Consider the following 26,815-nt stretch of genomic DNA (forward strand, 5'->3'; position numbering starts at 1 on the left):
CGGCATGCTCGGTGGGGTTCATTTTGTAGTGAGGGAGGTTTGGTAGGGTTACCCCTGGGATGAGATTTATGGCATGTTGAATGTCTCACATCGGTGGAAGCTCGTCTGGAAGGTCCTCAGGGAAGACATCCCGAAACTCCTCTAGGACCGTTCTCGGGGTATCCCCATAGCAACCTTGGGTGTACTCTTCTTAACAAGTAGGCTGTACACCATAGTCCTCACCTTGGTCTCTCCCTCAAACTCTTTAGCATCTATGATGTGGAGAGACTTCAATTGAGGCGCCCTTTGACTCTTAGGACCACCTGGGGATGCAACATCCTTCGCTCCTATGGACGATTTGGGAGGGAGCGGGCTCAAGTCAAGCTTCTTTCCTTTATCCTTAAAAACACAATTATTTGTACGCTCGAATATTGTGACATCTTTGTCATAGAGCCATGGCCTACCCAAGACGATATGACCAACGTCCATCGTGACTACATCACACCACAACTTGTCCTTGTATGGTCTAAACCAGTGTTTTAAATATCGACGATATCAGCCGATATATCCCATGATATATCTTGTATACCACCGTGCGATACGAAACGCACAAGTAGTGCCGATATATCCCACCTATTCTATTTAGAGAGCATTTTCGATTTTCGATCCATGTTTTTGTTGTAAATCACGTTAAACTAGTGTTAAAATGTTACAAATATATGATTCTTCATATTTTTCATTAAAAATCATGGAGTTGGAACTTCGATTTCGAGATTTAGGAGAGATGGGTCAAGTTGTGGAAAATTGAGAAAAATCAAAATTTATCAATTTCTCGCAAATCAGTTACAATCTTTGTATCCAAACACAAAATTAAACATGTATGTAACCTGATCTAATGATTCTTCTTTTGCTTTTGAATATATTGCTTGTGTTTCCATACATGTCTTCTTACGTTTATAAATTATACGAATAGACTCTGAATATAATTGCATCAGTTCAGTTGAAAAGCGTATATATTAGGACCCCATACAAAGGAAACCTTTACTATGTGCACTTTTTTTTTTTGGTAATGTTTTGATTTCTAAGTGTGTATTGATGTCTTCTTTAACAATCCCTAAAGTTTCATTGAAAAATTTGACCAATTTCCCAATGTTACAATGTTTCCCAACAATGGCGATACATTACGTGATACAACTGATATATCCCATACGATAATCAATATGTATCCATGTCCAAAGGGTGCGATACATTACGCGATAACGATATTTAAAACATTGGTCTAAACTCAATTAGAACAAGGCATCACTGGGTTACAAGGAGGGATGTCGCATCCACTCAAGAAACTCTGTATGGGTTGGGGTGAGGGATTGGCTTCAACCCCATGCAACTCAAAGTAACTGGGAAAACTAAATTCTCACAGCTCCCGCTGTCTATGATCACTTTACAGCTCTTTTCTCCGCACTTAGCGTAAGTGTGGAAAATGGTGGTTCTGCACCAATCTTCGCTTTCCTTCATCTGGGTCAAGGCGCACCTCACCACTGCAAGTGGGATAGTCTCCACAGTATCATCCTTGGCATCACTAGCCGGTTCAAGGGAGGGGTTAATGATCTCCTCATCATCTTGGTCACCATCAACTTTATCTGCCACTTCTTCTGTGGGATGTTTGGAAACAAAGGCAATGCGCCCACCCTTATTTGAACACTCAGCAACGATGTGACCCATGCCACCACAGTGGTGGCATTGCCCTAGCATCACGGGCCTAGTACTTGGTCCAGCCATGTCGTTACTTCGATTTCTATTGACTGGTTGGGTACCAGGTTGAGCTCTGAGTTGATTTCCGACCTGGGGTCTCGCTCCTCGCGGAGCTACTCTAGGCATAGTAGGTCGAAAATCAATCCCCCTCACGTTGGACTAGCGCACACAGTGCTCCAGTTCCTGCACCACCTGGCAAGCATGTTCCAAACTGGTGACCATGTGAAGCGTGAGCTCCCGTTAAAGCTCAGGCTTGAGGCCATACGGAAACAAAAGAGAACCACAGCAGGGTCCTCATCCACATTGCACTTAATCATATATTCATCAAACTTGGTGATGTATTTTGTCACCGTCATGGATCCTTGGCGCAAAATGTGCCATTGATCCAACAACCTCTGCGTGTAAGAAAGGGGAACATACTTCTCTCGCAACAACTCTTTCATCTTAATCCAAAAGAGAATTGGCCCCTCTCTAGATTGCTTGTGGCGACGCTCCACATTTTCCCAATGTAGTTTTGCCTGGCCCACCAATTTCATCTTAGTGAACCTGACCCGTCTTGGGTCTGGTAGACCTTGCCACTCAAAGAAGTGGTCCATGTCTGCTAACCAGTTGGAAAAAACTTTGGGGTCCAATCTCCCATCAAAACTGGGGGCGTCGACCTTGATGCCCTTCATGACCCCCTAGCAACAGGGTCCTCATGCCCATGATATCTCTGGGGTTGTTGAGGACGCACCCAACCATGGCTCTCCCATTGGGCGGAAAGAACATGATCATGATTGTGTGTGGGTGGTAATGGATATACCCCATCGTGTTTGTTGCCAGGCCCACGGGCTTGTCCTGCACCTAAACCATCCTTAGGTGGATCAGAGCCCACAACTTGGGACTGATCGACGACCCCGGTGTCGGGGGTCGCCCGGGCACCACCTATAGTGGCGGTTGGAATACTAGCATCTAAACACGTAACTCTCTCCTCTAGACGTGTGAACCTACCATCCTGATGCGCAAACCGTTGCGCGATATCACCTATAATTTGGAAAAAATGACCCTTTGCCATGTCTCAGATTACAACTAAAAGTTGTAATCCGATTACAACCTATAATTCCATTACAGGCAAAGACACCCATCTAAATGACCCATGTAATCCGATTACCTCTAATCTGATTACCACTTGAGGATTTTACAGGCATCCAAATGACCCCTTTAAGTCTTCCTCCCATACTCCTTGAGGTTGGCTTTACGAATCTTATTTTGCCAGGGATTCTTATTTTATGGTCCTTTTGGTAAGTGAACAATTCTTCATATCTCTTCCAGGTGTTCCTCTCATAGAAGTTCCTCTAGGCCTTTCCTCTTATGCTTTTTGTAGGCCTTTGAACCCTAATTAGGTTTCGCCTTCTTCTGGGAACTGCGTTCGATGTTTGACACACGTGAAAAACTGTTAAAAGAAATTAAATAATGATCTAAATGTGTCCAAAATTCTCACTTTCTAAAAACCCACATTTTTAATTGCTTAAACTATAAGACTCCGATTTCTAATTTTAGAACTCTCCTGATTTGACCTACCATTAATCCAAGACTCCTAAACACCTGTTTCACCTCAAGATGATCTCAAAATATGCGTAAAACTTCTAACTGGAAGAAACTTTCTAGGTCCTATCTAGGATCTAATCTAAGAACCAAATTGTAATTAGAGAGTCTGTCTTTGACTAAGAAACAAACTAATCATAGAACTCTATTTAAGCTAACTTGATAACAGAACTAACTTAGAACCAAATCAACTAGACTAGAACTAACAAACTTCTTTCTTCTAGAAATTTCTTGAACATAAAAGAATCCACTACAAACCAACTTGTAAGTAAGCATTACCCACACCTAGATCAATGAGGCTTTTTGCGTACCCATGGGATGACAACACTAGTAATACTCCTCTATCTTTTATCATCTAGTCTTGTTTGGATAGCAAGAAGTGTGAATCTTCATATCCTCTCTCAATGGTCACCTCGTAGCATGTTGGTTTCTTAATAAGGAAATTGATGCAGGACAACTGACTACTTGCTCTAAATGCTTGAACTGATAGAGCATGCGAATCAATCCCTCATAGCCCAGGCCCCACATCCCATGGGTTAGGACCTCAGCCGAACCCTCCTCATGGGCCCCACGTCACATGGGTACCACCTCACACAGGCCGCCCACCTCGAGCGTTCCCCTACATCCCACAGGCGACCCCGCTCGAGCCCGGTGTGAAAATGCCCCTGCATTAATCATCCCCGGTGAGGAGTCTCGAACACGAGACTTCCCGCTCTGATACCACTTTGATGCAAAATAACTAACCACTTGCTCTAAAAGCTCGAATTGATAGAGCATGGCGAATCAATCTCTTTATCTCATAGCCCAGGCCCCACATCCCATGGGTTATGACCTTGGCCAAACCTCCCTCGTGGGCCCCACATCAAATGGGTACCGCCTCACACGAGCCACCTGCCTCATAGGGGCGGGGCCCGCCTTACACGAGCCACCCACCTCACATAGGCCACCCACAAGCCACCCCACTCAAGTCTGGTGTGGAAATGCTCCTGCATTAGAAATGCTATTAACCTCCAATGGCCAAGACAATAAAAAAGAGGTTCCCATTCAAGTGACTTTCGATCTCGAGGTAGAGATGAGGCTCGTGATCAATCAAGAGGAAATGAAAGAATCCACTCAAGGGATCATGCTCAACGAGACGAGAAATCGAGATCCTTGAGGAGAAGCGACAAAAGCTATCAGGAAGAGGAAGAGAAGGATCTGGATGGCGATTTCGTTAAAGAATATGCCTTTCATATATCCTGACATGATGCTTCTCTCATGAAAGAATGCTCAAGAGCTACTACAAGTTAGGAGGATGAAGGAAATTGAGAGCCTGTCTTGCAAAGGCCCTCTTCTCCAAAACCAGCTCGAGACTAGTTCAAGTTTGAGGCCATTCTCGAGGAGACGTCCTAATCGAGACCTATCTCAATGGCGTAAGGGACGACCTACTAGCCGTTTCGACTTTAGGCGCAGAGATCCCTTGCCTTGCTCTCTTTCGACTTTCAGAGATCATCCCATTGATAGTTTGATGGTCCTTAAAGAAGGTTCTCGAAAGGGAAAGGTCTAGCTCATTTCTCTGACTATTTGCATGAAGATGATTCCAGTGTCTGGATCCCAGCTGGTGAAGGAAGGAAAAGAGGTAGCAACTAGCCCTAGAAGAAAACATTGGATTCGCCATGCGATCTACCAACCCTCTGTGGACCATTTCCTTGAAAAATGGATGGAGCTGCATTTCTCCCGAGTTTTTGGAAACTTTTGGAAGGTTAGAGAAGTCGTTATCCCTCAGGTTAAAGGCTCAATCTCTATTAGAGGCTTCGCTTTTGTGAGAATAGAAGAGGAAGATGACCTGGTTAGATACATTAAAGGTTTCAATGGACAAAATTTAATGGGAGAAAGTTTATTTTATTTTATTTTGAGTGATAACAGCCACTTTATTAGGAAGCTCACAAGAAGCGAGAAAAGAATACAAGCAGACTAAAAATGGCCAAAATGCCAGCCTAAGCTGACCCTACGAAGATAGCCTAATCCTCCACAAGAGCATTAATCCTCCTAATGACCTCCACATGGTCCACACAACGATTCCTAAAACAATACTCATCCCTAGCCCCCCAAATAGATGACCACACCACCGCCATGATAAGGAGTCTCCACGTGGCTTTCCCGACCCTACCTACACCACCATGCCATGCCCAAAGTAAATCCTCCACAGATCTCAGTATCACTAAAGTCGTGCTATACAAAGAGAAAAAATGAGTCCACACCTTAGCGGCTAAGGAACAATGAATAAAAAGGTGATCGATCAACTCTCCATCCTTTATGCACATAAGGCATATGTTAAGAAGAACCATGGCCCTTCCCTGCAAGTTATCTATAGTGAGGATACTCTTCTGACCCAGAAGCCAAACAAATGCTGCAACTTTGGATGGGGCCCCGTAGGACCAATGGTAGAATGGGTGAGGCGGGTGATTGGGGTGTGAAACCTCAATCAAGCTAAATGACGACTTCATTGAGAATGACCCATTGAGGCTTTTCGACCAAACTATCAAGTCCTCTTGGTCGATGAATTTGACTTCAGAAAGAGTCTTCAAATGGTTTATGAAATCTCCCATAATTTGTTTTTTGATAGATTTCTTCAACGAGGAGCCCTGAACCATTGAACCCCCTGAAAAAGAGAAACAATCCACCACTAAAATGGAACGGTCAAGAGCTATACGAGCGATGCTAGGAAATTGATCTTCAAGCGCTTGGTTTCCACACCAAACATTAACCCAAAATCGGATACGACGTCCATTAGCCACGGAGAAGGCAACACTTTGATGGACAATTGATTCAGTGGACGAGACACCTCTCTAAATGGCAGAGGCTCTGTAGAGAGAGGATTGTTTGACGAACCAACCACCATCATGGGTGCCATACTCAAGAGTCAGTCAACTCCCTCCAAAGTCTACCCCTCTTGACCCAAAATCTCCAAATCCATTTACCATGTAAAGCATTATTAATGTCTCCCAAAGGTTTAATGTTGACACCCCCTCCTTAAAAGACTTGCAAATGTCTTCCCATCTAAGGAGGTGGAACTTTTTCCTTTCACTGACCCTCTTCAAAGAAAATCCCATCTCAACTTTTCGAGCCTGTCCACCACCAACTTGGTGCATTTGAAAAGAGACGTAAACTACACGGGCGTATTGGAAAAAGCCGCCTTAATTAGTGTTAGACGCCCCCTTAAAGAAAGGTAGTGACACTTCCATGAGGCTAACTTCCTCTCAATCCTCTCGATAACTTTGTCCCAAAGATGTTTAGCCTGCTTCCCAACGCAGAGTGGTAGACCAAGATGCGTAGAAGGAAAGGCGTCAAGCTCGTAACCAAAGGAGGTGAACCAAGAGCTAAAGTCTGGGAGAGAGTTAAGGGTTCAAATCGCCCATTATGGTCCTAAGGAGGTGAGCCAATAGCTAAAGTCGGTGGGGAGGAGAGCAAACCGATTGCGGCCTCCCTGAGAACTCCGATTCTCCCTACTTCCATCTCCTCTGACGATGTTGCTTGAGGGATCAAAGTCTCCTGTAGGGACTCCTGTCTTTGTCAAAGAGGCTCTTCTGGGACTCCGCTGGGCAAGGTTCTGTATCTGGGTTAAGAGGATGACAGCGACGCTAGAAGCCATTAGAATGACGATCGGGGAGGTCTAATTCTCGATCAAGGTGATTAAGGAAGGTGGTCAACATGTTTCATCTCAATCTTGGGAAGCTATGGTTGTCGGTGATAGTGGTCTCTCTGCCGTCCTCAGTCATTTCCCGTAGTGAGGGAAGGACGACCACCGTTTTCATACTCCCATGATCCATTCGTCAGGGCAAATCTCATGTGTGAGGTGAGCTCTCCCAATCTAGCTTGTGTGGTTTCTCTTGTGGATCCTGAGCATCCACATGTCCCAGGTGGTGGGTGTACACGTGCACCAAGTTCGAGGCAACTATCCCTATCTCAAAGGACACCCCCCCTCCCCCTTCTTGCTTTTCTTCCAGTCTTTGGCCTTTTGTTTCTTTGTCCTCGGGTGGGGTCGATGCTTTCGAAAGGTTGGAGATTTCTCATTCCCTAGGTTCAGTTGGTGAACAGGTCATTTCATTATCTCTTGAGATCCAGTTTCTCAGACAAATATACAGCCAACCTATCTCATATCTTTGGTGCCAGTTGGCCTGCACTTACCTTCCCTGATTAGTGTTAAGGATATGTGTAGAGTTGAGATCTCCCTTGTTTTAATCCTATGTAGTGGTGTGCCTGATGATAACACATGTGGTGATGATCCAGAAGTTCATTTTGGTGAGAGGGCTCACCAGCTTTTAATGCTTGATAATTGGCGTCTTCTCTCTCATGGGGAGGTCTATATCAAAAGGACATGTGGATCACCATGCCAACATTTAGGCGGTGTCTCTAAGGCGCCTGCCAACTCCTCATTAATGGGCTATGTTGATATTGAGCTCCGCTCTGATATCTTGCAGGCTACACTGGCATCGTATAACATACCCTCCATTTATCCATAAAATAGATGTTCGGATTACGTCACAACAGAGCACATGAGGCAGTTAGATGGTGAACCTTCTTCTGTTTTGGGTTGCTCGAGGGAGATGGAGGCCCCCCTTCTTTGACTTCACTTGACATGCCATCTCCCCTGTTTCTTAAGTGCGACAAATGTGCTGCCATGGGCTTCAATACATGTTCTCAGCTTTCGATAGGTGAGTCTTTTAATGCTTGCTCTAATGGAAAGTCTTCAGACGATTCCTCTCACCTGCAGCCGAGTCCTCTGTTGAGTTCTATATTCAGGCCGGTAATCAGGATCTTCTCTCTCTTGGGGATGTTATCTCTACCCTCTCTGGCTTGGTCCTCCCCCCTTCCCCTTCCCCCCGTCTGGTTCCTTCTTAACCCCTCCCTAGTCTGTAGTTTTGCTGAATTCTTGGATTACTACAATTGAATCCTTCTATGTTCAACCTATGGAAGACGTAGGTTTGCTGGCCATGTTTTTTCTCTAGAGGGTTCCCTTATGTCTTCTCTGTTAGAGCGTTATTCTGTTTAGATGACATTAGGAATCCCCAGGGCACGTGTCCTTTGTCCGCTCTTTTGCAGGGACAAATGGATTGTCTAGTGGAGACTTTGAAAAGAAAAAGATGGGTTAGGGACGTTGTTTGCCATGTGGGCATATTATTGGGGGTGGTATTTAGGATTAGGGATGAAGACTATATTGCTCTCTCCATCTAGTGGCGGCAAGGGGTCTTTAGATTCCTACTACGACCTCTCAAAGGGGTTCTCTTAAGTCGGTAAAGGGTTGCAAAGAGTTGATTAACTTGGGTGTGGAATCAACAAGATTGGTTGAAGCTATTCCTTGAGCTGAGAGGAGGGGTAAAGGGGTTACTTTGATTCCCCAGTGAACATCCTTTCTTGGAATATTAGAGGTTTGGCCTGTCTTAAAAAAGATCTGTAGTTAAAGATATTTGTTTTAGGTCCAAAGCTTGTTTGATAGTTTTGCAAGAGACTAAGCTTCAAGATGTGAATAGGTCTTTGGTGTGTTCTGTCTGGGGCCGGAATGTGTTGATTGGGTGGCCTTTGACTCAGTTCTGCAGGTGGGATCTTGGTTTTGTTGGACTTAGCTTTGTGGTGCAAGGAGGACAACTAGTTGGTTTTGTTCTTCGTGAATATAGTCTTTTGGGACATTTCTTTGAGTTTCTTGTGCTTTCCTCTGGAGTTTATGGCTCTAGTCGTTTGTCTTGCACAATGAGTTCTGGGAGGAAATGTCCTTAGTTTGAGAGAAATCGCTTCTGCCTTGGTGCGTTGGAGACGATTTCAATGTTTTCCACTTCGTTTTGAGAAATCCTCTAGGTATTGGGTGTCCTCCAACATGCTTAATTTTTATGATTGAGTTGGGAAACATGAGCTGGTGGACCTTCCGATGGGGGGGATGTGAAGTTTACCTATTCTAATGGCTAGTCACCCTCCACCATGTCTTTACTGGACAAGTTTCTAGTTTCTCCGGGTTTGATTTCTCAATATCCCCTCGTTGGTCAAAGAGGCCTCCCCAAACTAGTCTTTGATCACTGCCTAGTTCTATTAGAAGTTGATGAAATCAATTGGGGTTTGAAACCTTTTAGATTCGAGCTTGCTTGGCTCGAAATGGAGGTTCCCACTCTCTGATTATAGTCTAGTTGGCCTCCTTGGTAGAGGGTCACTTGGGTTTTGTTCTTTTAAAAAAATTATAGATGTTGAAGATCAAGTTCAAAACTTAGCATCGTGAGATCTTTGGCCATAAGGAGCTGGAGATGTCGTCTCTTCTCAGTAAGATGCCATCTTTGGATCTTAAGGAAGGAGGCTAGTTGTCGGAGGAAGATCTTTGCTTGAGAGCTAAGTTGTCTTTCGATTATTGTTCTCGCTTTAAGGAGGAAGAGATAAAATGGTGCTAGCATTCTCGAGTAGTTTGTCTTAAGGAAGGTGGAAAAAACACTAATTATTTTCGTGGGATAGCTAGTGCCCGAGCGCACCAATTCTGTCTTTTCACTCTTGGTAGATGGAGAAAGGGTCATTGCCAAGAACCGTATCTGTGGTTCTATTGTTAGATAGTACTCTCTCGTCCTTTCAGATGGGGGTAAGGATCGACCTAAACTAGTCTACCTGGATTTTATTAGATTATCCCAGGAGGACACGGATTCTCTTGAAAATCCGATCCTATTAAACGAGATAAAGGCTGCTGTCTCTGACCTTATGAGGGATAAATCTCCGGGATCTAACGGGTTTCCTATGGCCTTTTCCCAATCCTTTTGGGATCTGGTTGAAATGGCCCTTTGAGGCCTTGTTAAGGATTCTTCTAGTCAGGTTATCTTCCTTCAAAATTGGGTTGTACATTCCTTGCCCTGTTTCCTAAACTGGAGGGAGCAGAGAGTTTGAAATATTTTTGCCCAATTGCCCAATCACTTTGATTGGTTGCCCTTCCAAAATTATTGCTAAGGTTCTTAGTCAAAGGTTGCGTTTGGTTCTCCTAAAGATCATTCTCCTTTTCATAGTGCCTTCATTTTCTGTAGGCAAATTCTCGATAGCGGTTTGATAGCCCATGAGTGTCTTGACTTCTGTTTTAAGACCAAAAGGCAGGGTGTTTTCTATAAGCTTGATCTCGAGAAAGCTTATGATAACGTAGACTGGGCCTTTTTCGACTATATGCTGTCCCTTGTGGGTTTTGGGGTTAAGTGGATCATATTTTCGATCTTGTGTTTCTTCATGTAAATTCTATGTGCTCATAAATGAATTCTCCTTCAGTTTCTTTAGTGCCTCTAGGGGGTCTACCTATCCCTTTTCTTTTCATTTTAGTTTGAGAAGCTCCGAGTATTATGCTTATTAGGGGTTAGGAGGCTAGGCTTTTTAGTGGGTTTCTAGTTGGTAACTACCCCAACGCATCTGTCATTTCCAATTTGCTGATGATACTCTTCTATTTTGTGAAGTAGAAGAATCTATGGTTGATTCCCTAAGTATTGTGATTTGCTGGTTTGGGGTGGTTTCAGATTTGAAGGTTAACAAATCTAAGTGCGAGTTAATCTTAAAAAAAAAAATAAAAATAAAATCTAGGTGCAAGTTCTTCAGAATTCACCTCTCTAAGGAGGACCCTTTTTAGTTGGTGAATTCCTTTGGCTGTTAGGCTGGATCTCTTACCACTTATTATCTCGGAAAACCTTCGCTGCTTCTCTGTGACAAAATTATTGAGAGAATGGAGAGAGAACTCTCCCCTGGAAAAGCAACCTCTTCTCTGTCGTATGCAAAATCATCCTTATTAAGGCCTCTTTATCCAACTTCTTTACCATATACCCCCTTTTCAGTGCCTGAAATCAGTTGTCTCCTAAATCGGGATCTTCCTCCAGAAAGTTCTCTGCTAAATTGGAAGGAAGGATGCTCCTTGGTCAGAAGGTGGGTAGGAATTAAACACCTAGATCTGGTTAATTCTCCGGTGTGGCATTTTTGGAAGGGTCCAGTTTATGGAGATCTGTCATCTCAAGCAAATATGGTTTCTCCTATACGGTGGTGGACAAAAAATTCCTCCTTTATTTGGAACGGAATAGCTTGAGTGGCTCCCCCAGTTTTTGAAGGTGTGGGTTTCTCCCTGTGTAATGGTGAAAGAGTCAGATTTTGAATGGACATTTGGTCCGGAGACTGCTCCTTCAAATTTGCTTTCCCAGAGCTGGCCTCCCTTCGTTCTGATGTGATATTTTGATGGCTTCTTGCTTCTTAGGCAATGGCGAGGATTGGATTTGGCTTCTTGCTATTAGTAGAAATCTTCGAGATCCCCCCCAAAAAATAAATAAATAATAATAAAAAAAATGGCTTTTGCTAGCTGGCTGGGAGGAGTTGTTTGTTAGTGGTTGGCGATCTTCGCAAAAGAGGCATGATCCTGCCTAATGCTTGCTTGTTCTGCCAGAAAGACGCAAATTCGATCGACCACTTATTCCTTCACTTCTCAATCTCTTCGGTCATTTGGTCGGGTGTCCTTGGCCTTGCTAATGTTACTTGGGTCCTCCCAACATTGATGGCCCTTCGACTCATGGCATACTTGTGTTGGAGGGAGTCTTGGAAGTTCATTGGTCTATATTTGGGGAAAGAAACAATTGGCGTTTCCGCAACTAAGGTATTTCCTTTGTTGGGGTTTTTAGTCGGGTCCTTTTGTTTAGAGGTTGGGCTCCTTGATTGCTGCTAGGGTTGGGCTGTTTTCCTGGGGGTTTTCCAGCCTAGGGGTTGTTGTATTTTTAGCTTCTTTTTTAATTATTTTTATTGGTTCTTGTTTTTTCTTATTTCTTTGTTTTTCTTTTGCTTTCAGCCTAATAAAATTTATCATCTTTCCAAAAAAGGAAAAAAAGAAGAAAAGACAACACTAGTAAAATCAAAACCTCTAATTCTCATCATAACTGTTCACCCTATTAGCAATTCATTCATAACTTTCTCTTATTTGAATTGCATGATCTTGGTCTTGTTGGAAAGATAACTCAAGAGGCTTTTAAATTCATGTCATTCCTAACAACCCCCCCCCCCCCCCCCCAAAAAATAAAAAATAAAAAAATAAAAAAAAATCATGACGTTGGATGTTGTTCGACCTTAAAATGTGGCCATAGACTTGAGTGACATAAATGGGGAACCTTCTTAAGCATTGTGAATAGTGTGCACCAAGGTGTTCCACAACGGTAATGGTTGGTACCGTTATGATACGAGCCGTTATGGCCCCCGTATTGGTCGTTACGACCCTTTTTTTGTTTTTTGTTTTTTTCTTTGAAAAAATCTGTTACAGGGCTGTTACGGCCTTTTTTTTTTTGTAACGGCCGTTTCGACCCCCTAACGCGTAACAGTTATGATTGTTACATAACAGTCGTTACAGCCATTACGTAACTGATTTTGAATACCTTGGTGTGCACATTTCTCAAGCACATGTTGTAGGACAACACAACCATGTTGCCACCTTCTCTTCATGGCTTTGGGTCCCTTATGTGGTGTTGTTACCTCAAGTCACATTAGTCGCCCACTAGATCTAACCATGGGTCGCTCATGGGTTACTAAATGACCATTCACTGATGGAAGTCTTGGATACTATGTTGGGCCCTAGGGCTTTTGCATCAACTGTCACATTCAACTTCATCGATAGCTTGTTAGATCGCTATTTCAGTCCTGTTCTGGCTCACATCTGAAGTCATGCCGAGCATCTTTGCTATGCCATTCAAAATTCATGTCAAGGCAGTCTAAAGGAGGATGGCTTCAAGCTCAAGGTTTGTTTGGTTAGGTGAAGGTCTCCTAGAAATATATCCATGAGTGCTCAACCTGGATAGCTTCATCATAGGAAATTTTTGGAGAGGATCTTCTAATCTTGGACATTTCTCTCTCAAAAAAATCTCAGACATTTCTGGTGTTGCATCTATGCTGGCTCTTTTGGGCCCACATGTACATAATCCTGTGCCTCTGCAGACTTTCTTAGCATCCCACATTTTCAATACTCATGGAATACGATTGCTGAAAAAGCATAGTTTATTTATTTATTTATTTATTTATTATTTATCTATTTTAAAAATCTTGAACGATCTGAAAAAACATAGTCATCATATCTGCCAAATGGACTAGAGTAGGACACTAATTTCTTTTCGATTGCCCAGTTGTACTTGTGCCTTATGACTAAATTTATCAAATTTACCAATAAAAGAAACATTAATCTATTAATCTACCTATCTGTTAGCTCATCATACCATTGGATACTATATAATCATATCCAGTTGCATTTGAGTCTGGTTAGGCGAGGTTTCACTTGGACTTGATAGCAAAGTCTTTCATGCAGATTTTAAGCAGAGTATAATATCCAGATAACATGGCTTGGAACTTGTGTAGCTTTCCATTCAGCTTGCTTTGATTTGATAGCGAATTTTTTACGTACAGATTTTTTAGCAGAGGATAATATTTACAGAACCTTTCTTGGAACTTGTGTAGCTTTCCATTTCCTACCATAAGTTGCAGAGTACTTTAATTTTGAGGTAATGCATGCCGTATGAATAACTATCATGATAGAAAAATTGATTAAGAAAAATTGATTAATTCAAAAGAGCAATGTGGGGGGCAACTGATTACTTGATAACTATTTGCTTTGAAGGAAGCTAATAGGTTGCTAGCTGGTGAACGGGGTCATGTTCATCTCAAAAACTTGCAGAAGTTGCTTCGAATGAGGCAACAGTACATGATGGCGCAGGTTTCAGCCCTTTATCCAGTAAAGGCCTCACTTGGACAGACACCTGGAGGAAAGTATGACTCACGTTCTGATGGGAGCAAATCAGGTATTATGCTTGTGAAGAAAGTATCTGACATCTCCATTTCCGTTTGAAAGAAAATGATGCTCTTATTGGGAATATTGTGAAATAAAAAAGGGAAGATTTTGGGAATGTACAAGTTCTTGTGAACATCCCTTTTTGATTATCAAGAATCAATTTCCCATTGGAAACCAATTTTCAGTCTCTGGGGAAGTGGTGAAACATGAATGAAAGCCAAGAAATAGTTTTCTGAAAAATTGGAATCCCCTTTTCTGAAACATTTGTCACAGCATGGACATTCTGCATGTTCCTGGGTCACCTTCGTTACTTTTATGCTTGAATGTGTTTGGTAATTTTCTCAATAAAAGAGCAAAATGGAATAAGAAATATATATATATATATATATATATATATATATATATATATATATATATATATTTCGGTATGTTTTTCTGGCATTTCCCAATAATCATCTCATATATGTTTTTTTGATAATTTAATTTAATTTAATTTAATTAATTTATTTTTTTAATAATTTGAAAGATCATGCTTGTAAGACGAGGAGTCGGTTGACCATTTTTTCCATTAATTGCCTTTTGTCAAAGTAGTGTGGGAGGGCTTTTTTGTCTTCTTCAAAGTTTCATGGGTGATGTTGGGGACTATCGAGGCCTTCTTTCTTGCGTGGCATGGGGGAGGATCCAGGAAAAAAAAAGGGGGAAGTGGAGGTTAGCTTTGTTGGCCGCTTTGTGGGCTCTTTGGGTGGAACTGAATAACCAATGCGGTCTTTAGAAGGGCAAAATCAGACGTGTTGGAGTGGGCTTCTTGATTGTTTGGGCTTTGTTGGGTGTATTTGTTTCTTTTGTTGGGGCTTGAACTTTTGTTTTGTGTTTAGTGCCACACACACACACACACACACACACACACAAAAAAAAAAGAAGAAGAAGAAAAGAAAGGATTAAATATCAGATATTGCTAAAATTTATATAATCATGGAATCTCCAAGTATCTTTAACAATCCAGGCGGATGCCATGCAGTAGCAGGGTTATTTTCTGATTTTGCCTCTGTTGCAAATAACTTTTCATCAATTTGTACTGCTTTAGTATTTGTTATTTTGCTTGTACGAAAAGTAAAAAAATGAAACATGTAATTGGATTTTCAGGGGGTGGTGCTGGATCTAGCTCGTCAGTTATCCTGGAATCCAGGAATCCAGGAAAGTCATCCTTAACCATTTTAGGGCTGCAACTTACTGTGCCTCCTTTGAAGAAGATTAGTTTTTTCAGTGATAAGAAGGAGATTCAGAAGTCTGCCACTGCTCTCGGCTACGTTGCACATGTGAGTTATTATCTTATAATTTCATTTTAGTATGGTGGTTTGACATAATATTCATTAACCACAACCTGTTTCTAGATGGTAATTTTTGTTGAGAATATGAAAAGAAAGTGTTGGTAGATATTGTGCACCTCGGTTTGTTTCTAAATCACCTGGGTTTGGAAGTTCCGTTTGACCTTGTTCAAAGTTTTTCGCCTTGTTCCACTGACATGGTTTGGTAGGCTGGTGCAATGTTTGGTTCTAACTCAACATGTATATATTGCAGGCTGTCTTGCTTATAGCATCTTACTTAGACGTTCCTCTTCGGTACCCTCTACGCTTGGGAGGTTCATGCTCATACATTTTTGACCATGCACCTCCATTGGAGTCCACATCTGATTTAGTGTCAAACCCAATAGCTGGCCCAAATATGAAGCCTACAGAATTTCCTCTTTTTCTAGAAGGCCAGGACACAACCAAAGCTGCTTATGCAATGTTCTTGTTGAACAAGGTGCGCTTATTTTTCATGTGCATTTGGTCATGTCTGTCTCCTGTCATAAGTTGCCCTATGTTGATGTAATTTTATGATACTGTCTTTTACATTCTGCCTGAATTTATTTTGTTTTCGAGATTCAAGGAATTAATATTTGATGAGATAATTGTGATTTTGTTTAGAAATTAATAATTCATGCAAATATTTATCACATCACCGTGCTTAATATGTGATCACAATTTTTGACGATTCTTTCGGCATAAAATAAAATAAAAACTTATTATGATTGTTAGTACCTCAATTAACCAGGCATGTATTTTCTCTAGCATTGAAGGTTTAGTGAAGTGATTGCTTGTGTTAAGCCACTGTTTGTTGACCTGTAGATTATTTTGAGTTCTTGTCTACTTGTTGGGAAGTTTATTTGTTACCGGATAAGAATGCTCTCATCCTCTGGATGTTGATTATTGGGGCCACACCCAGGGTATTCCATAATGGTAATAGTGTACCATTACGATGCGGCTGTTACGGCCTAATTTTTTTTCAAAAGAAAAAAGAAAACATGTGTCGGCCCTATAATGGATTGTTACAGGCCATTTTTTCCATAACGGCCATTATGGCCTTATAACGCGTAATGGTTACCACCATTATTGTTACATAACCATTTTGCAATACCTTGTTCAAGGTATTCCATAACGGTAATGGTGGGTATAAAGGACCGGCCGAAAACCGTTGCATGTTACGGTCATTACAACCCTACAACGGTCGATTTTTTAAAAGAAAAAATGTCTAAAAAAATTAAAAATATTGAGAGGATTCCAAATATGTATTCTTTTGTAGTTCTGAACATGTTTATGATGGTGTAATGGTTCACTCATTGGCAAGAATGTTGTTTCAGCCTGTCTGATGATGTTATTAACTTGATGGGCTTAAATTGATCCCAAATTGGCCCGAAATTCTTGCAAGCTACAACACTCATCCTACTAATGCACATTCCTAAGTATTTGACATTATTCCCCCAAGAAATTTTAAGGAAAATTGAAATTAAATTCGGATAAATAATGTCACTGATTTGGTGGACTATTTGAATGCTCTCAAATTGCCCCGAATTTCATGCAATTTATGACACTCATCCCATTAATAAATATCCCTAAGCATTTGACATCATTCCCTTCAAGTAATTATAAGAAAAAGAAGAAGAGAAAATTAAAAATAAATCCGGATGAATAGTTTTGATGATTGGGGGACCAGTTAAATGCCTCGAAATCATGTAATCTATGACTCTCATCTCACTGATGTATATCCCTAAGCGTTTGACATCATTTTCCCCTAGAATTTTCAAGAAAAAAAAAAGAAACTAAATTCGGATGAATAGCGTCACCAATTTGGGGGACCACTAGATGCCCCAAATCAGCCACAAATTCATGGAATCTATGGCACTCATCCTACTAGTGCAATCAGCCTTAAAGTATGCTTATTTAATCATCTGACCATCAAATTGGAGGACATTGGATGGTGAAGAGCAAAGAATATCCAGTGGTCCTATTTCAACAAGTGTTCACAAATCAGTGGTTAGAATTGTTCAAACAATTTGATTTGGGAACTATGACTTATCAACGACGGGTCCCACAATATCTTTCATTTTTCAAAAAGGAAAAGGGGTCCCACAATTTAATTGGTTTACTTTGAGTTAATATATGCCATATGTAAAATTTTCTGAGTGTAAGTGTATCAAGTGTAATACGCCACCAGAGTATAAAAAATCCCCTTTTTAGAACTCAGCTAATAAGGAGTCACGTTACTGGATTTTGAAAACTCGCCATCTGCCATTTCGCTTGAGCTTGCTTTGGAAGACAAACCCCATGACCTACCTTCAAAAAACTATCCACCAAAGTGGGCATGGACCACTGCATCTTGAATGAAGAGGATAGAATCCCAAACCCGCTAATATTGTTTGATTATTCTTCACTGCTGAGATTTTGTAAATCTCCTGATATTAACATGATAATATTGCTTGATTATTCTTAAAAATGATTTGATTAAGATCTCTCTAAAAAAATCATGATATTTTCACAATCTCGGCAATATTTGTCACAGTGGATATCATATCAAGGTCCTACTTATTCTTGCCCTCAAGTTGCTGGTGGGGAAGGAACCTGACATAGACCATCCGGTGAGTAGGAACATATTAATCACCAATGGCTGCATTGTGTGCCTTAGAAGTGATGAGACAATGGACATTTCTCTATTGCTTGTATCTATGTGTTGTGGTGTAGCACCAGGTTGTCACTTTGTTTGAAATGGTAGGGTAATGCTTGATTTGATTCCCATGCCTTTAGCTTGGGACCATGGGCCTTGGGGCAGGAAAAGATGTAGATTGTGATGGTTGACTTTCCTAGTGTGCTTATGGTTTGTAATATGGAAGGAGCAGCACAACAATTGGATTTTAACAACAGATCGAGATAATTAGGAGTATACCAAAAAAAACTGTGGGCAGCTGCTTTCTCTCTCTCCCTCCTTTCTTTGAAATTTTAGTGAATTTGGCCACTTTCTCATCATTTGATGCTTTTTAGCACCCGAGAAGTGACCCAGGAACAGATACTGCATATTGGGATCCTTTTCTTATTGTGTCAGTTTTAGGGCTGTAATCCCATTGGGATCCCTTTCTTGTATTCTTTTCCCGTTTTGCTTGCAAGCAGGCCTTTAATAAAATTTCCTTTACCCTTCAAAAATTTAAAAAAGAAAAGAAAAGAAGAAGAAGAGAAGTGGCCCAGGAAATAAGTGAAAGATAAGGGTATCACAAGTTCGCATTTTAACCTTTATGGTTCCTTCTTTTTGGCCTCCTCAACGCCCCTGCATCATCCGGACTTTACACGACCTTTCCCTGTAGGCATTATTTCAACATTGGGGCCTCAGGTTTGAGCCCAGCTTGAATAAAAAAAAAAAATGTACCTGTAGGCAGAAAAAGGTGTGATTTGCTAGTGATTTCTTATCTGATTCTTATGATACAATTTGCACGAGTCTTCTTTATAGAATGAATTTCAGGCAAACTTGCTTCTAGTTTCAGTAGCCTGCAAGGCACGAAATATTACCCTGGTATTTGGAGCTGCATTTGCACGTAGGTAAATAAACATGTGAGAAAGCTATTAACAGAATGAATCCTTTTCTCAAGTTTGCAGTACATGGTCTCCATTCAGCTAGAAGGATCTAAAATGTTTGTGGGCTTGATGGGGGCAGAATACATATTCTTAGGTACTTAAACATCAGTAGAGAACAAATTCTCACTGAAAATCCAGACTTTGCTGTATTATTAAGATCCCTTTGTTTTGGGATCATGAATTATTCATGAGGTTCTGATGTTTGTACTCAAGCGTAGTATTGATTATATCGCCGTCTCTGTCAGCAAATCTGGTAAACTACCAAAAAAATATTTGTTAAACAGATCTTGATCAACTAATTATCTTACATTCCTACTCACTGCCTTCATCATTACATTTGAGAAGCTGGGAAGAACTTTATAATCTGGCCTCAAAAGCTCGAATTGGTACTCACCTTTGAGCGAGTACTGTATGTCATTTATGAGCCTCCTTCTCCCAAGCCTAACCTTGAGGTTGATAATGAACCTCTGGCTGTCTCTGCTAAACACGCTAAATGGGAAAGGGAAAATGAGGTGGTCGAAGTGTACATCCTGGCCTCTATGGCTGATGTGCTTCGCAACCAACTATGGATCATGATAAATGCTGGGGCCCCAGGGATATATTCCTATGACTTAAGGGTATGTTCGATGCCCAGATCAACACTTAGTTCCAAGCCCTTGAAAGGAAACTGCACAACACGAAACTCAAAGAGGGCGCATTAGTGCACATTAGTGAGCAAGTATGTGATGAAAATACTTGAAATCACTAATGAGCTTGAGATCACAAAGGAGAGGGTACCATTGTGAATGCTATCCTCTCGTCATTGATACCCATGTATAAAAGATTCATTGACGACGGCTACAATATGAGCGAATTCAAATACAATGAGGAGAAGCTGGACAAGCAATTGGTTCTTTTTGAGGCCAACAATACGATGTGTTAAAAGGGGTATGTGGTACAGTTAACTGAGAGCTCCTCTAGTGGCAAGCCCAATACTTAGAAGCGTAAATGGAACGAAGATCATGGTGGTAAGAACGATTACCCTAAAGGAGTAGGTAACCCTACAGGTAACAAAGGAAATGGAATGTCAAAGGTAAAGGGAAGAAGGCATGCTGGCATTGTGGGAAACAAGGCTACTTTAATGCTAATTGTGCCGTCTTCAAGAAGCAACTCGCTTAAGAAGCCAATATGTACAACTCTCTCCTCTCACCTTTAATGAAACCCAAAGAGTGATACTTAATGTATCATTTAATAGACTGCTAGACTTTACACGTGCATAGAGTCAGAAGGTATAAAATGGAAAGTGAAGCAAAGGACGAACATGCAATCGGCTAGGAGTAGAGGGGCGTGATAGGACAAGAAGCAAAATAGTAGAATAGTGCTAGTGAAGGTATTAGGGTCAATGACCCAAGATAAACTGTTTGGTTTTACTAGACTGGTTACCATTATCCATTCGTTTTAAGAAATGGTAGTTTAATTATTTATGTGATTGGTTATGATTATTCCTCCTTGGTAGTACAATGTGTTGATCTATTGTCTTATGTATAATTCATGCTGAGAATGTTATGCGATTGACTTTCTCCTCTCTTTTAGGTATCTCATGTTAGGGATTATGGCACTGGATTCCATCCATAGATGTTAAGAGAGATATCATGTGACAGTTGCATGAATTCCACTGATGACATCCTAGTACAAACCTGTACGGGTTGCTGTTATCAATCACATATCTTGATGTTTGATCAGATGTAATTGTGGACGGGTTGCTGTTATCAATCACATATCTTGATCCTTAATTTCACCACCCATGTGCTAGATAGTATGCTAGATAGTAGTGATGGGAGTGATGGCCTTGGATGTATTACTCAGTGATACTTGATGAATCATAAATATGGTGTGGTTCCCACAATCGCATTGCATGAATGAATAAATGACATTTTTACCTCGCTTGATCGTGAGCACTAAAGATGGGATGCTAATCAAGATAATAATAAAGGGATAATTATTAGTGTGATTATTTTTCTATCAAGATGATTGTATTTGGGGTGGTATTCAAAGAATTCCAATTTACCCAAGGGATGTATGTCGAAAGGCTTAATCAATCCAACTCATTAGGATCTCTATAGTGCACTTTTGCACATAGTATCAAACTTGAGATGAATGTCTTAGTCAGTAGGAGGAAAATTGACACCGTAATGACCCTAGCTTTCATTGGAGGGTGTTCATGTCAGAACCACCTTGGGAATTGCTTCCACTATGCGGATGTATATGCTTCTCATGATGATATGTTAAATGCGGAGTTAGTTATGTTGCTTGTAAGGTAGCACTGTCGTTTAGCATGTGATATGCTGGGTAGTTATGTAATAATCCAAGTGTGCTATATGCGTGGAAGGTTTTGTGCTCGTTTGGGAGCTCGGATTTCAAATACTTGGATTCCGAATCAAGGGTAATCAGAATCAATGGTGATTCTTCTGATTCCCAATCTTTCAATTGTGTTTGACAACTTGTATTTAGAATCCATGTAATACGAAAAATACGAAAATAGCAATGCATTGAAATTATGTAATATATTTACAGGAGTTTAAATTTAACTTTAATATCCCTAATTAGTGTACATATGTGATGGTTGACACAATGATTGTAATCAGCCCATTGAAATATATAGTTTGGCAAAAAATTAATGAAATTCCAATCCTTTAATGGGCCAGAAGCATGGGATCACAACCAAGCGACTATGAACGGTTTTTAACCGTTGATTTACATGGCCAATGTTTGGGCCGTTCATATCATGCTATTGATGTAATTTTAATTATGCAGTTGATTATCTCATTGTTTTGGGATATCATCAGCGGGTCACATGTACAGTGGATTAGTAGCTTAGTGACACCTATGTTACACGTGCGATTGTCCCGCCTTTAAAAATGAGTAAGAAAGGGAGATGATTGGTAATCTTAGCAAAAGGGAGAGATTGCAAAACCCAATAAAACTGAGGATTGGCAATCCCTTGGATTCCAAATACCCTCCAATCCATGCTACCAAACGACTCCTGGATTCAAAATACCCTCCAATGACACCCCCCCCCCCCCCCCCCCCCCCCCAATCCGCACTACCAAACGACTCCTTTCTCTCTCATGGATCAAAGTAAGTTCTTAAATGAACTATAGTTGTTAGGTGATAAAAAGGCATGGTGTGTGTTTGACAACTGTGGAACTAGTGGCGTTTAGCTAGGTGCATTAAACAATGGGAGTTGCCATTAGAGAGACAGAGATAGATTATAAGAATATAGGAGGTTCAATATGATTCCTTAATCGTCTTGGCTAAGAAGTCCCATTCGACATGCAATCTTGATGGATTTGATCACAAATTGGTTTTAGGGCAAGTGGGAGATTGTTGGAAGTATGCCTTAATCCACTAGCTGCATGGATGTGATAAGGTTGTTCTTAGCCATTGATCTTGATAACCATAGTTTCTTTTGGACAATGACCATCGTTTCTTTTGGACAATGTAATATGCCTTAGATAATGTCTGGTGTTGCCTTAAATACTTATGTAATGCGGGTTATGTGAGAGTTGATTCCTCTGGTTATTGGGAACTTGAGATTAGACGCAGTGGTCATTGACCGATAATAGTTGTGGTTTATGGATTTCAGTATCCTATTGAGCCATGATCAACATATTTTCTTAGAAGTTAGGACGCATCTATGGACATCATACTTTGAGATGTACAATCGTCCTATGTGAGGGGACTGACTTGTGTTAGCATGGAAGTTCTCTACCATCAAGAGCCGACTTGGTTTCTGTTATGCCTTTGGCCTTACCCTACACTGGAGTGTAAGTGTGCCATGGTTTCAGGATCCTTGTTTTGGACCTTTAGACACTTACATTGGAGGATTGAGTTCAATTCAATAGTTCGGCGGCCCGTTAGCCTGGAGTATGATTATATGATCAAGGACTTGATAGTGTATCAAAGATGATCAATCTTTAGACTTGATGACGTGTAAGGGTCATGATCTTGACTTGGTGTTGGCTCATTTTATGAGGTTTTCTGGAGGCCAATGAAGGTGGGTGGTACTTGGTAGTCCATTATGATTCATTGATTCTTGGTCAGGCTAACATATGATCCACTGCTTTTACCTAGGGAGTTGTTATATGGCTAGAGTTCATTAGATTAGGGGTTATTAAGTGGTTTTACCATAGGGCCTTGCACTTCAAAGGTTTTAGACAAGTTTTCGAAGGTTTTCAACCATTAAAGTTTTGTTTTAACCGTTAAAACTGTTTTGACCGGATTCAATGATGACCCGATGACCTTGATTTGTTGTCCATTACTTGATCAACATGGGTTTTATATCACCATGATTGTGGAGGGATTGGATCATGAATATATGCATGATGAGGCAGATCAACGGACTTCCCTCACAATAGGGTACAAGGAAGTTCATAGGATGGCAGTGCACGATACTTGTGTGCACTTGAAACCATAACTCCTTATAAATTGGATCCTATCTCAAAGATGAGGCAACCAAGAGAGCCCTAGATGTCCCTCCCTTGCTTGGGTGTCAGTGGGAGAGAGAAGGAAAGAGTGCATCATCCATCCCATCTTGTCCTTCCATCTTCTCTTCTCCATTCGCATGTGTGGAACGTGTGGGGTCCACCCTGTGGACATCATGCATTTCCTTCGACCCTCACCAATGGAGTAGATCACAACTTTTTGATCTTTCCCACCTGAGGTAGATCGGTGTGAGACCTCTCAGTGTAGAGGATCTGCATTGAGTCCCATGGTGTGTTGTAATGGCATAACGATCGTTACGGAAAAAGCCCCATAACGGCCCATTATGGTGCCTATGTGGGTTATTTTATTTTATTTTTTTAAAGGCTAAAACGGCCATTATAGGGGCCACGATGGCTGTTAAAGCCCATATCGTGACAGTATTGGTGGTTGCCGTTGCAGAATACCTTGGCATTGACAACTTCTTCATGGAAAAATTGTCTACACGATTCAATCACACCAATGTAAGGTCTTGATCATTCATCTTGGTTTTTAATAATAGAAATCTAAGATTTATCACGACGGGCTCCTAGGGAATAGATTAGTTAAGATGGATTTTGAAAAACTTTATATTCCATTGTATTTCAAAGTTCAAATCCAACGCTATATATGTGTTATGATCTAAACTTAGGATGATCCAGTGTTTGTCACACATATATGAAAAGTAATGCTTATGGTATTTGATATGGGTTCATTCATAGGCGGAACCCACTCTTAAGATCTATGGGCAGTCTTAACATGCGCTGACTCAAAAATCAAGCAATCCCATTCATTAGGTGGCACCGATCGTATACATGTATGACATTTGCTGGTTCCTCCATATAGTCTTAACTACCTTCGTTTAATCCATAAGAGTGATAAGGTAGAGCTTCAAGAATTGAAATAGAGCCATTGCTCCGCAGTACATGTGGCAAGTTGAATTATCAATCAGGTCCATCTTTCTGTTTGGCCTCTGTGAGGATAGCTTATGTTTCAAAAATCAAGTCTATTAGACAATCCTGTACGTCAGTTTCTGTAATCTACCCTACAGAATATTTGTCTATTGTTGTTTTTATTCCACTGATCATATGCATAGGAATACCTGACAGGTGTGATCTTTTAATCATACGCCAACTGTTGAAAGGGCCCAATATATGGTTGGATCCGACCTGCGCATGTACCCATTTCATGTTACTCTAGTGAGATGGCTCTGTCCAAAACAAGTTTCTTTTTGTTTAATTAATCTTGGAGACATTCTGATCTATGCTTGAGTCTTTAAAAATGTTTCTTCTCGAATTATTTAATGTCTTGTCGTCAGTTGTCACCCACTCACACTATCACAATTAAATGCTGTGTGTTGATATGTTCGCATTATGGATTGTGCTATTTCCTAATTTTGCTTTAATTTCCATGTTCTGTTTAAATGTGCCTTACTATTTATTTTGGTCTATGTAGGATTTAGAGCAGCTTTTGAATTATATTGGCATTCAAAGTGTGGGGCCACGTCATGTATTGGCTAATTTGAGGGAGCTTTTGAGGACAATTCAGTCTCAGGAATTCGTAGATAAGTGATCTCTGCTGCTTTGAAGTGTTAACCATTAATGTTAGCTGCTGCTGCTGATTTCATGAAGACCAGTTTAGTTTGTACTTCTTCGTAGGTGCTTATTTTGTGTAGCACCTTATTATTATAAAGTCCTGGAAGAAGCTGTATTTGCAGAAATGTCTGTCGTGCTTATTGGATTGCCTTCTTTTACTGTAATATATTATTTGGCCCTACCATGTTGAGAAGAGGTGAATTTATGTGGAGTTACACCTTGGAAAGCAAACCGATATGCATAAGACGTGCAATGTTGATGGGAGCTTTCAATCTTGAAATGAGATGCGATTTCATTTGTTGCAGTAAAGTAACATGGGTTGTCTGTTGTATCATTGGAAACTAACTTCATTATGTATTGGAATGTTAAGAAAGCGAACAGTAACATGGGTTGTCTGTTGTATCATTGGAAATGAACTTCATTATGTATTGGAATGTTAAGAAAGCAAACAAATTGCAACCCCCCAATAATAATAATAATAATAATAATAATAATAATAATATGTAAGTGTAAGGGATACACATCATCTATCTCAGGAAGTACCCGTGTTCGAATTATCTCCGATATTATTGAAATATCTTCGATATTATCTTTATCTCCAGCTCAACGATACCGATAACACTCGTAGCGAAACCGATAACGTTGGTAGTATAAGAAATTCCAAGTATTAGCAATGTATCGCTAAGTATCACCAACGTATCAATATCGCTAATGTAATTGCCAATATTTTCAAATATGTAAATTTTAGGTGTCACTTGTATTGCCAATGCATCAATATCGCCAGTATCACCAATATTTTCGACTATGTAAATTTTAGGTAATGCTTGTATCATAAGTGTATTGACGATATTTCAATAATATCATCAAATTTTTGTTTATTAGAAAAAAAAAGTTATTTCAATTTTTTTTCATGGGCACATGGTTGTATGTAGTGTTCAAATTGTTATTGATAATATTGATAACATCTCGATATTATCGATATCGCAACACGCGCGATATTGAAACCACAATCTTTCGTTTCCTTTTCAATTGTTGATGATTTCTTGTTGAAATATCATATGTTATTGATATTTTGCAATATTGATGGATGTTTGGATGGAAGGTTGGATGGTTAAATAGGCCGGATGGGATGGTTGGACTGATTTCTTACAACAACACATGCTTTTAAGGCCCCATTAAATGGAAACTTGTTATGCATGCATTCTTTTTGCAATTTTTTTTATTTCTAAATATGCATATATGTACATTTTAATATCTCCTGAAGTTCCGCTGAAAATTCTACCGTTTTTCCCATGTTTCCCAGCATTTCCGGTTATCAGCGATATCATCGGCAATATTGATATTGTTTCTGTATCCCTGGCCAACGAAACTTGTAGCTATACTGATGCTTCGAACACTGGGAAGTACTAAGGACTGCATCTCTTGGTAGGGAATCCGATGTGGAATTGGCTTCCCTAGGTATGTGCCTAAATGAAGCTTCTAAGGATCGATTCATATCCTTGATTTCATTTAGAGTAGAAGACAACTTCCATGGTTTGGGGCTTTTTCTAGGTGCCTAAGCATAGGATTTTGAGAATCATCTTCAATGATCAGGGAGTTGCGTGAAGGCCAACACCTGTTTTCTTTGCCAGTACTCCCACTCAGTTACGTACCGAAGGGCAGCTGGTCCAAAGACTACTAGCTCT

At 40.6% G+C, this 26,815-nt stretch overlaps 1 protein-coding gene across 3 annotated transcripts in view; it reads left to right on the forward strand.

Annotated features, from left to right (window-relative positions):
• Positions 1-25,439, forward strand: part of LOC131226747 (vacuolar protein sorting 38-like) — a 40,738-nt gene extending 15,299 nt beyond the window's left edge. For 2 of the 3 annotated variants that reach the window (XM_058222442.1, XM_058222444.1), the window contains 4 exons: positions 13,925-14,105; positions 15,239-15,411; positions 15,674-15,898; positions 24,991-25,439. In XM_058222442.1, coding sequence (XP_058078425.1) covers positions 13,925-14,105; positions 15,239-15,411; positions 15,674-15,898; positions 24,991-25,107 — 696 coding nt within the window. In that variant the 3' untranslated portion in view covers positions 25,108-25,439. Of the gene's footprint in view, positions 1-13,924; positions 14,106-15,238; positions 15,412-15,673; positions 15,899-17,974; positions 18,051-24,990 lie in introns of all 3 variants that reach the window. The other variant, XM_058222443.1, reaches the window with a different exon arrangement.
• The last annotated feature ends 1,376 nt before the right edge of the window (positions 25,440-26,815 follow it).

This window comes from Magnolia sinica, chromosome 15 (assembly GCF_029962835.1).
Source record: "Magnolia sinica isolate HGM2019 chromosome 15, MsV1, whole genome shotgun sequence".
Lineage (NCBI taxonomy): Eukaryota > Viridiplantae > Streptophyta > Magnoliopsida > Magnoliales > Magnoliaceae > Magnolia > Magnolia sinica.